Source organism: Oncorhynchus tshawytscha, linkage group LG05, assembly GCF_018296145.1.
Source record: "Oncorhynchus tshawytscha isolate Ot180627B linkage group LG05, Otsh_v2.0, whole genome shotgun sequence".
Lineage (NCBI taxonomy): Eukaryota > Metazoa > Chordata > Actinopteri > Salmoniformes > Salmonidae > Oncorhynchus > Oncorhynchus tshawytscha.
The window spans coordinates 12,740,616-12,752,297 of record NC_056433.1 but is presented as its reverse complement, the minus strand read 5'-3'; the positions used below and the strand labels follow the sequence as shown (position 1 = coordinate 12,752,297).

Sequence of the window (11,682 nt, the reverse complement as noted above, 5' to 3'; positions counted from 1 at the left end):
TGAGACTTAAACAGAATAAGATTTATTATATTTCAGAACAAGTTGGAGTCAGAGAGAAGAACAGGTCCAGATGAGATCTGTGTCTTATACTGGCTGGCATCTGCAGCTCTAAGACCTAGAACAAGAGCAGACACCAACTTTAGAGTCTGGAGGACACTGATAAGAGCCATCAGTGGCCAGAAATAAGACAATGGAACCATACCCCTTTTTGAGCCAGTTGGTCTGAGAGAGTTCGCATAACTCAGGGCATTTGGACACTGGCCTGAACAGATGCCATCAGGTTTGGTGGTGTCACAGAGGACTGCATCACAATGAACAAAGAGCTATGGAGAGAATATCGTATTTAAAATACAACTCAGGCTAGCATCTAAGAGAATGTTTTCTAGAGGAAAGTCTGCATCACCTGTTCTTTCAGAACTGCATCATCCTTGGTGAAGGTGAACATCTTGATTGAGAAGCGTTTGATGTGAGCTGGGACCTGAATCCTTGTGTACGCCACGACGGGATGGAAGACAGTGAGGTAGAGGTCATCAGGATTCTCACAGCTGAGAGTCGGAGTGGGCAAGAGAATAATACAAATCATGAAGAATCCTGGGCTGTATTCATTAATGCATACCATACTGTTCTGGGAAAGTAATCCATTTGTGTCAGCCAGTTCACTAGTGAATGAGACCACTTATTCTGCCTAAAATGAACACAGAAAAAAAAAAAGTGCGCTACCTGTCAATGATGAGGTCCCAGCTAGGAAGAGAAGTCCTGTCCTTGTGCAGTGTGGCCCAGCAGTTCTCCAACACCACCTCTATTTTAGGGTCAGTGGACTGCATCAGCTCCACCTCAAAATACAGAGGCTGTCTCAAGTACTTTTCCACTGGGTAGTCCTCCGATTGGTAGAATAAGGCATAAGAGCTATCTGAAAGAGCCAGTGAACAGAATCTACATGAATGTTTATTACATTAACATGATTCCTTAATTTGTCAAGAATGGTAGTTAAGTTTAGAACTAGTAACCCAAGCAGTCTGACTAGAAGTCTGATTTGGGACAGTCACTTAAACTCATCTTACCCTGAGACAGTCTGATTTGGACCACCAGATGTCCCACCCCAGGATCTGCCACAGGGTTAGTGCTCCTTGGGCTAGCACGGAATGCCATGGTCTTTGTGTAGTTGAGCAGGTAGTAGCAAGAGATGGTGTGCCTGAAACATGAGGGCCAACCAGTGACAAAACGCACGGGACGGAAAATCATTCACAACATAGTGGCATATATTCTTACCGATACTCTGGAGTGAATGGACCTTTCCTACTTTGTTTGCCTGTGTTGTATGGCAGGGCAATTTCATTCTCATACAGCATGACATTGTCAAAGAACTAGAAAGACAAGAACAATTAGATATGCAATATTCCAGTGCAGTTTGAAGAATGTCATTCACGATACAGAGGTAGAATCATAATACATGGGTCCATATGCATAGTGTCAGTAGGTGTGCCGATCAAATCCTAGATGGCGCATTGTGTCCCACCCACCCCTCTTTTACACTACTGCGGTCATCATGTATGCATGGTCCCTTTAACCATAATTACCTCAGCCTGACTATTCGGTGTCTGTACAAAGCATTTCTACCGGTCACCTAATACCTTTTTTGCACTATTGGTTAGAGCCTGTAAGTAAGCATTTCACTGTAAGGTTGACACCTGTTGTATTCAGCGCATGTGAAAAATAATCTGATTTCAAAGTCAAGTTGTAGATCCACATTACTGATATGTCATCAGGCCTAGAAGCAGTCTTACTGTTCTTGTGGTGCCACAGGAGTTGAGTTTGAAGGAGAAGAAAGCAAAGCGGTCATTGCTGAAGGCTGGTTTACATGACTGGTCCCTCAAGGTCAGGTATTCAGGGTTCAAGTTGCTAACAGATTCCACCTTAACCGCCAGTGCAGTCACCGTGCCGTTAGCGTAGCACTCTGAAATGTGTTCAAAACCAGTACAGATAAGTCAGTCTATTGACCTAATGTGAAGCTGCATTCTGGTAATATTTTAAGCAAATGTGTTTAAGTAAAATTAAAATACAAACCAGTTGTAGTCAGGGGGAAGTAGCAGGCAAGTGAAAGGTCATCGAGTTGCCACATGTTAGGCATCTCCAACAGCAGCAAGTCCACTCTGGCTCTGATAGATTTGAAATTAACCAACTGGAAAGCAACAGTTCCTTTTAGTTCAGGGGTAGGTAACTAGATTTAAACAGTTACTTTGAATTAATGGTCAGAACATAATTTAACACTGCAAATAAACCAAGACCACATTTAAAAATGTAACCATTTTAAACTCCTAAAATAACAAACTTTGTGGGGAAAATAAAATCACCATGTTGCCAGCCCCTGATGCATTAGGCAGTTCAAAAGTCATCCGAAGGAATCGTGCACAGAGTTAATAGTAATCATGGATCAGAACTCATACCTCAAATGCTGCAGCAGGAGCAGTGAAGGGCACTGTGATACTGAAGTGTGTGCCGTTGCCAGTGAGACTGTACAGGTTTGCCAGCTCAATATCCAGCTCCCTCCATGAACCAGCATGAAGCATCATGGTCTGGAAGTTATCCTGTTGGCTCCCGTATTTTACAGAGAAGTAGAAGTTCTCCTGGTCGCATCTGCCAGTGATTGTGGGAAGAACTAAGACAGAAGATGCAGCTAAGGAACAAGTTGATCTGAAGCACTGGATGGTGCTCATCCTGGGCCCAGTTTCCCTATTGGATAGGATTAAGTGCATTGAAGTAGAAACAAATTTGTTGCCTTCTATTCCTATGCATTTAATCAAGTGAAAAGCATAGGAATAGAATCTGCATGGAAGTCAACAATTGACTAGCTTTAATCAGATACCTTACTGGGTCCTGTAGTCATTCTGAAGCGATTGGCATTTAACCTAGGTGGCCTTACCAACATCTTCCCGGGAGGCCTCCAGCTCAGCAGGGTGGGGGAAGGGTGTTTGGTCAGGCAGGACAAGCAGACCGAAGACCAGAGGGAGGAAGTACACAGTTGTAAGGGGATCAGGGTTCTGCATATTTTAAATAGAAAAGAGCATTACATGTTGGTCATGTCACACATGAGGCAAGTTTCAGATGCAGAATCTAGTCAGATTTACTGTGAGCAAAAACACCAAGTTTGCCTTTACAAAATCCTGTTCATATATACACATACACACCACATAAGCAATGATCTTTTACAGACTGAGTCAGTAGTACATTTGACTGAAGGTGTAACAGGTTAAAGGAAATATTCATAGCCTGTTATACATTAAAAAGTATTAGTAAGTTCATAGTATGTGAGGATCTTAAAACATCTAAGGTTAAAAAGATGCATTCAGTATTAGTTGATAGAGATTGATAACATTCATATAATTGTGTTAAAGTTCAAATCTGTCAAAGGGTACGAATTGTGAGAGTAATGTGTAAACGTTATATTGATTACTTTATTTTGTGGTGCCTAAAAGTGTTCATCTGTAATCTACGAAATGCTCTTAATCTATGAGCCGGAGATCGATTGCTCTGGTCTCCACCCATATTCCTGGGGAAAATCGCGGTCTTTTCTCATTGAACTAAACGTTAAATTGAGAATACAACACCGTATCACTCGTGATTATTTCTCCCCTGTTTTCAGGGGTGTAACAAAGGAACATACTCGTTTCAGGACTAATTCATCTGAGAAGGGCACTCTTATTGAGAAGGTCTTGGAGCCGTTAGCAAAGTGGTGCTCCTGGACATCGAAGCCTCTGGCATTGCACTCTGCAACAGTTAGCACCCTGGTGGTAAAGGTGATGTTCATCAGCTCCACATCATGGAGGAAAATCCCCAGGAGGATGTCAAACACTCTCTGCTCATGAACTGTGTCTGGAAGAGAGACCATAGCATGGTTTAAAGGTAAACAGAAGTTAACAAGTATTCCAGAAATTGATTATAGTACCTGACAATGTAATATTTTACACCAGGGAGTTAAGTTACCTCCTTGGAGACTGGGACAGCATCTGCTAGAGTGGAGATTACTGCCAGACTAAGTGTTTAACTGTACACCAGCCTGAAGAGACCCCCTGCTTTCAGTACCAGTGAAGCAGACTTACTGTCAATAACATGTGGAGGTCTGGGCATCAGAGGGGTTGTGATGGGGAAGAGGACTTTGTATCTTGTGTCAGCCTGTGTGTTTTCTGCCCTCCACAGCAACTCAAGCATCGGTTCAACAGTGTAGGTTATGTGGTAAGCATAATCTGGGGCATGACTCTGCAATAAATACTTTTATAAATCAAGCAACTCAAGACATGTTTCGTTCATTAGGCAGATAAATACAGTGAAACAATTACATAAACACATTCTGGGCTAGAGTTCTGGCCTAATGAACAATATGCAAGTAATCTGACCTTGTAGTAGCCGTCGGGGGACCCCACTGGAATCTCAATGACGACGTGAGACTCTGTGACAGACAGCTTGTAGTGTCTGGCAGCCATCTTGGTTTTGTCCAGCCTCTGGCCATAGATGCCCATGTGTGTCTCCAGAATCTTAACAGCACTAGAAATCAGCGGGGTGATGCGGCGAGGCACATGCCAGGTGATGACCTTCTCAGTGAAGACTACACCACCTGACCAATTGGGCAAGATACAATCAGAAATGTGCTGCTTTTGTATAAAGCCAGAGATCCCCTTTAGAAAGCATATGTACCAGTAGGACAGGCAGCAGCTGAATCCACAATCAAACTGCCAATCTTGTAGTAAGTGGACACACTGAAGACCTCCATAGGAACTCCAGCCACCTGGTGAGAAAATAATGTATTAGTCACATGGCATGTTCTAACCAATGTCATGATAACAGGGAAGTAACCAAGAAAGTTGCTTAGGCCAGTGATGATCACCTCTACGGAATAAGTCTCTGCCATGTTGTAGGGGCTTCGGATCACCAGTCTTGTTTGGGTCATCATTGCACCATAACCAGCTCGCTGAGCATCAGCCAGCAACATGACCTTGGGGTCAGGGGTGTGGAATGTCATCTTCCAGATGCCATTTGGAGCAACGGCGGCCTGTGGTGGAAAGGAAATAGTAGCTACAGACAAGAAATGGAGCCATTCCACATGTATAAAAAAATACATCTTAAAATGACATACATCAGGGATGGCATTTTCCCAGGAATCATGAACCTGCTGGCCAGCAACCATTTTGACAGGGGTCTCTGGAGTGACCATGAGGCTTGACACCTGAACAGAGCAAATCACCAAGGCTTGATCAATAAATTCTACCCCAAAGTATTGCACCCCCCTTAAAAAAATATTAAATAGTAAAACCAAATCTAGGGATAGTCACAAGGGCCTCACCTCCATGTAGTTCCTGTCACAGAGAATTTCCCGGGAGGCCCAGGGGGAGTAGCTGCACGTCTCGGTCACATCATGCTCAACCTGCTCTGAAAGGCCATCTCCATACAGTCGGAGTCGCAGGCCAAAGGTGAACACCACATCCGCCTAAGGAACAAATCACTTAGTACTGGGTCCCTTTCATTAGGCATGAAGCATAAGAGTAGCCAAAACAGGGAGTGACTACCTGGAATGCCAATTTTCCATTATGGGCAACTTGGCATATTTTGCCCTAAATACACACTTTACAAGTTGAAATGTATACATCAGCTGATAAAACTAAGAGCAAGGTTGACAAAGGACCAGGTAGTTGTCATTTAACCACATTGTCCCTTTTGGAAATGTACCTGGTTGTCAACATAACAGCCCAACAAGGATGCGAAGACTTTGGTGGTGCCCCAAGGGTCAGACTCAATGCTGTATCCACACTGGGCAGCCAAGGTGTGCGACAATGGTATGATGTCAGTGCCATCTGAAAGAACAGTTGCAGATTACACTTAAAAATAATGTTCACACCAACTTGTCATGACTTCAGTACTTAGACTCACCGATGGCATCAATTTCTAGCTGGCTACCCACAGCCAGGGTCTTGTCCAATGTTAGCCTCAAGACATTGCCAAGACACACAGACTGCAAACCATTATCTAGAGAGAAGATACCAGTAAATCCTACAGAGCAGCATTAGTCAGGTACTCAACTTTATACAATTAGGGAGAACTTACTTGAACTAGGCTTGGAACTTGGCCTCCGGAACTGACCAGAGACAGCAACACTCAGCAAAAGCCATGTCACACTAAAATGAGAGTACCACATATAAAATCAAACATTTATGAAACATTAAAAAAACTAAAAACACTAAGATACTTACAGACGTCTAAAAACACACATCACACCAAATCGGCACTTTGGCTTGTACACAGCAACAAAAACCAACACGCAGCACCGAATGCAACTGTACCACTGGAATACTGTGCTTGATCCCCTCCCCAGGCGTTTTATCTGGTATTCAATCACACTGGCCACAGGTGATAGTCATTATCAATCAACGGCCCACACTCATAGTTCGTTAGCTGTAATCAGAGGACAGAACCGTCAGTTTGAAACGCATTGGATATGCTTCTCGTTCATGTAGAGAAAGTAACAATTTTAGCTCTATATGTTGTATTTATATCTGAAATGTTATCAGGGAGGTGATCAGCGAAACAATGAAAAGTAGGGCAAAGGGGGTGCTGCTGGATTATGTCTAGATGGGATACAGGTTTTGTCAAATTGAGTTCAAAAGTAGTTTTTTTTTGCATTTTAGCTAACCCTTTTCCTAACCTTAACCTACTTCTCCTAACCTGCTACATGAATTATTCTAACCTGCTGCATAAGTTCTCCCAAAGCTGCTACGAAAAGTCAATTTTGACAAAAGCTCTCTCCCTTCTAGACAAAATCGGTTTTACTGGCCTATTTCAATAATACCATTATAGTTTACACAGGCAGCCTAATGCTGATCTTTGTCCAGTAATAAGTATTTTGACCAATCAGATCAGCTCTTTTGCCAATCGTTGGCAAAAGATCAGAATTGGGCTGCCTGTGTCAACGCAGCTAAGACATACTATTCAGGGACGTTGTCAAGTCACAAAAACCTGACGTCTGAGTCTGGCCCTAAGTCCCTATTGTTTGAGTCTGAGTCCATTGTACTTGAGTCAAGAGTCCCTTGGTAGTGCTAAAAGCTGCGGTCCAACCAGTGCTTGACTTGGGCAGGAGCTCACCGAAGCTGAGAATCGGCACCTCAAATTTTCTACTGATTGATGTCCTGTTCCTCTTATAGAATATTAGCTAAAAAAGTATTGTGGATCGCCTGCTCCCAAATATGAACAGTACCTGCACCCAAAATGAGTTCCGGAACCTATTTCAGTCAAGCACCGGATCCAACCCTTTTTTAAAAATCTAAATTCTGTCCATTGTAAGGATGGTAGCGTACGAGACGAGTCATGAAAATTGTGACTTGAGTCTGAGTCAAGTCCGAGACGTGGACTTGAGTACAACACTAATACTATTACTCATTAATTCAGAAAAATCACAATTCGTCATGTTGTTTATTGCACACCAAAAATGCATTGATCCTAGGTTACCGATTAACAAATTAAATAATGGAACTGGAGCTTGTTATTGAATACTGTACACGCTGTTCACCTAGCATGTGGGAGCCAGAAGCAGAATGGATTAATGCTTATATTCACACGTTTATGTTCATGATTGTAAGACTAGCATCAAACTATCACAAAGAAATCTATTGTGGTTTGCATCAAATTATATCACATAATTTATTTCTATTTAACCCTTGTGTGGTGTTCGGGTCTGTGGGACTCATTTATAAATGATACAATTAATAATTGTTTCAACCTAAGACTCATTGGCCTTGGCTCATTTTCTGATTTGGCCTTGGCTCATTAACATATTTTCATTGAGTGCACACTGTGCACCCCCCTACACATTTATATTACATTTGTGGTGTTCGGGTCCACTGGACCCAAGGGTAATAAAAATGTGGAAAAGTGTGTGTGTGTGTAGGTGAAAACAAGTAAAAATTGATTAAAAAAAAGGTTTGCTGTGTGCCTTCACTCTGTCCTCCTCCACCCTGGGCCTGCTGTTTCAACATAGCACCAAGAGCCTGTCTGTCTCCCTGCCTGTCTGCCTGTCCCCCACTTTTCTCGCACTCTTTACTCTTTGTAGTGTGTGAAACTACACAGTGTCTTGCGGGAACCTGCACAATGTTATTACATTATTTCGATACATTATTTCCAATATATTGTAAAAACATTCTGTATTTTCCCACACTCTACCCCAGCCAGGTGCAAATTGGGGGAGGGACACAACAAATAAATAGCTGTGTGGCTCCTTACCACAATCAATTAGTATGGCAAAACTCATCTCTGCTCAGGGGGCCTTAGATGGCGCTTACTCATGTGCAGGACATAATGTCTTCTTATGAACTGTTCATCCAAGACACCATGGGGCGGCAGGGTAGCCTAGTGGTTAGAGCGTTGGACTAGTAACCGAAAGGTTGTAAGTTCGAATCCCTGAGCTGACAAGGTACAAATCTGTCGTTCTGCCCCTGAACAGGCAGTTAACCCACTGTTCCTAGGCCGTCATTGAAAATAAGAATTTGTTCTTAACTGACTTGCCTAGTAAAATAAAGGTAAAAATTAAATACAGAAAATCATTCTGGACTCCACTAATTTGGAGAGAAGGCATGTTTTTGGAGACAAATGGAAGGAGATGGACCAAACTTATTTACATGCATACTTTGGGGTTCTTATCCTTGCTGGTGTTTTCAGATCCAATGGGGAATCCACAGAATCCCTGTGGGATGCAGAAACTGGCAACATCTGTGCAACATCTCTGGAAAACTTCCACATTATTTCCAGGATTATCTGCTTCGATAACTGAGACACCAGACCAGCTCGGTGGCAGAGACAAGCTAGCTGCAATCCGATCAGTGTGGGACAAGTGGGTGGACGCTTCCCCTGTTTTACAACCCTGGGCCCAACGTTACTGTTGATGAGCAGCTTATGTCATTTAGGGGCCGCTGCCCCTTCAGGCAGTACATACCGTATAAACCCGCAAAATATGGAATCAAGATCTGGGCTGCCTGTGATGCTGCTTCATCATATGCGTGGAACTGTATTCGGGGAAGCCAGATGGAGGAGCCTCTGAGAAGAACCAAGGGATGTGGGTTGTGCTGACCAACTGGCAGGTGTCTTCACCGACATTTTCATCATGTCCCTGATTGAGTCTGTAATACCAATATGTTTCAAGCAGACCACAATAGTCCTTGTGCCCAAGAACATGAAGGCAACCTGCCTAAATGACTACAGACCCGTAGCACTCACGTCCATAGCCATGAAGTGTTTTGAAAGGCTGGTAAGGGCTCACATCAACACCATTATCCCAGAAACCCTAGACACACTCCAATTTACATACTGCCCAAACAGATCCCCAGATGATGCACTCCACACTGCCCTTTCCCACCTGGACAAAAGGAACACCTAGGTGAGAATGCTGTTCATTGACTACAGCTCAGCGTTCAACACCATAGTACCCTCAAAGCTCATCACTAAGCTAAGGATCCTGGGACTAAACACCTCCCTCTGCAACTGGATCCTGGACTTCCTGACGGGCCACCTCCAGGTGGTGAGGGTAGGCAACAACACATATGCCAGGCTGATCCTCAACACTGGAGCCCCACAGGGTTGTGTGCTCAGTCCCCTCCTGTACTCCCTGTTCTCCCACGACTGCATGGCCAGGCACGACTCCAACACCATCATTAAGTTTCCAGACGACACAGTGGTAGGCCTGATCACCGACAATGATGAGACAGCCTACAGGGAGGAGGTCAGAGACCTGGCTGGGTGGTGCCAGAATAACAACCTATCCCTTAACTTAACCAAGACTAAGGAGATGATTGTGGACTACAGGAAAAGGAGGACCTAGCACACTCCCATTCTCATTGACAAGGCTAGTTATGAAGAGGGCACGACATAGCCTATTCCCCCTCAGGAAACTAAAAGGATTTGGCATGGGTCCTGAGATCCTCAAAAGGTTCTACAGCTGCAACATCGAGAGCATCACTGCCTGGTACGGCAATTGCTCGGCCTCTGACCGCAAGGCACTACAGAGGGTATTGCGTAAGGCCCAGTACATCACTGGGGCTAAGCTGCCTGCCATCCAGGACCTCTACACCAGGTGGTGTCAGAGGAAGGCCCTAAAAATGGTTAAAGACCCCAGCCACCCCCAGTCATAGACTGTTCTCTCTACTACCACATGGCAAGTGGTACCTGAGTGCCAAGTCTAGGACAAAAAGGCTTCTCAACAGTTTTTACCCCCAAGCCATAAGACTCCTGAACAGGTAATCAAATGGCTACCCAGACTATTTGCATGGTATGCCCCCCTAACCCCTCTTTTACGCTGCTACTACTCTCTGTTTATCTTATATGCATAGTCACTTTAACTATACATTCATGTACACACTACATTAATTGGCCCGACCAACCAGTGCTCCCGCACATTGGCGAACCGGGCTATATGCATTGTGTCCCTCCACCCACCACCCCCTCTTTTACATTACTGTTACTCTCTGTTCATCATATATGCATAGTCACTTTAACCATATCTACATGTACATACTACCTCAATCAGCCTGACTAACCGGTGTCTGTATGTAGCCTCGCTACTTTTATAGCCTCACTACTGTATATAGCCTGTGTTTTTACTGTTGTTTTATTTATTTTATTATATATTCTTCACCTAATACCTTTTTTGCACGATTGGTTAGAGCCTGTAAGTAAGCATTTCACTGTAAGGTTGCATTCAGCGCACGTGACAAATAAACTTTATTTGATACACGGAACAGGCCTATCAATTTCTCTAAATTTGTGTTCATGGCCGACACACCCCTAGTGTCCTACGAGTCAAAGAAAGGTAAAATGTGGTACTCCTGAATACGCTGCATAGGGATGGGAGAATCTGTGTCCAGGAATATCACAAAACAGGAATCATAATGGATTACAATGCCACAAAAGGAGGGGTGGACAATTTAGACAAGCTGGTGACTGGCTACAGCTGCAAAATAAGAACCCTACGCTGGCCACTTGTGATATTCAACTTCTTGGACATCTCTGCGTACATCACATTTGTCATCTGGATGTCGTTGAACCCAGATTGGAACAGAGGGAAGGTCCAGAGGAGACCGCTCTTTCTCGAGGAGCTGGGCATGGCATCGGTAAGAACCTGAAATCTAGAGGTGGCAACATATCCCAAGGACCCCAGCTTCTGCAGCCACCGTGAGGAGTATTCAGGAGGATGCTGGTGCCCCATCTGCCCGACCCACAACTACAATGCCGGAAGTGTGAGTGATGTTCTTGCATGTGTGTGTCTGACTCTCCTACCTTGGCCTGCTGTAACTATATATGTGAGTGAGATGTTAAAATTCCTGAACTAAGTGTTTTCATCATTCTAGATTGCACCTGGTAGCAACAAAAAGTGCTATGATGTGTGTGGACCCAATGAGGACAGGAAGACGATACACATGCAACAAGTGCAAGAAATACATTTGCAACACACACAGTAAAACTGTCCCTCATGTGGTGTCTACACCGGCCTTAATGTGTGTTCAATTGGACTCATTTATAATTTCCATAAAATACTGTATGTAAAATGTGTCCTTCCAATTTGTTCAGTTCAAAGATCAAGATAAACATGATTTATTCCACCCATGTTCTGATTATAAATGATTTGTTTACAAAAATCACATTTTATATATA

The 11,682-nt window shown here is 43.6% G+C and overlaps 1 protein-coding gene across 1 annotated transcript; it reads right to left on the bottom strand.

Annotated features, from left to right (window-relative positions):
- On the bottom strand, positions 1 to 6,350 carry LOC112249938. Its single transcript, XM_024419689.2, has 21 exons — positions 6,240 to 6,350; positions 6,094 to 6,164; positions 5,920 to 6,015; positions 5,719 to 5,843; positions 5,336 to 5,479; positions 5,129 to 5,218; positions 4,880 to 5,044; positions 4,690 to 4,780; positions 4,392 to 4,609; positions 4,098 to 4,254; positions 3,662 to 3,870; positions 2,921 to 3,038; positions 2,445 to 2,656; positions 2,065 to 2,179; positions 1,785 to 1,954; positions 1,270 to 1,364; positions 1,062 to 1,192; positions 721 to 910; positions 404 to 545; positions 203 to 323; positions 1 to 115 (listed from the first exon to the last, which is right to left on the bottom strand). Exons 1-21 carry the CDS (start codon positions 6,257 to 6,259, stop codon positions 33 to 35), a joined length of 2,763 nt encoding a protein of 920 aa, XP_024275457.1. The 5' UTR covers positions 6,260 to 6,350; the 3' UTR covers positions 1 to 32.
- Positions 6,351 to 11,682: the final 5,332 nt, after the last annotated feature.

What these genes read in the sequence shown, in the direction of transcription:
- LOC112249938 (XM_024419689.2), bottom strand. Translation starts at nt 6,259, where the DNA reads ATGTGTGTTTTTAGACGTCT. An exon ending in GGGAAAATGCCATCCCTGAT is followed by an intron (nt 5,045 to 5,128) that starts GTATGTCATTTT and finishes TTTCCACCACAG; the next exon opens with GCCGCCGTTGCTCCAAATGG. An exon ending in CCAAATCAGACTGTCTCAGG is followed by an intron (nt 911 to 1,061) that starts GTAAGATGAGTT and finishes TGGCTCTTTCAG; the next exon opens with ATAGCTCTTATGCCTTATTC.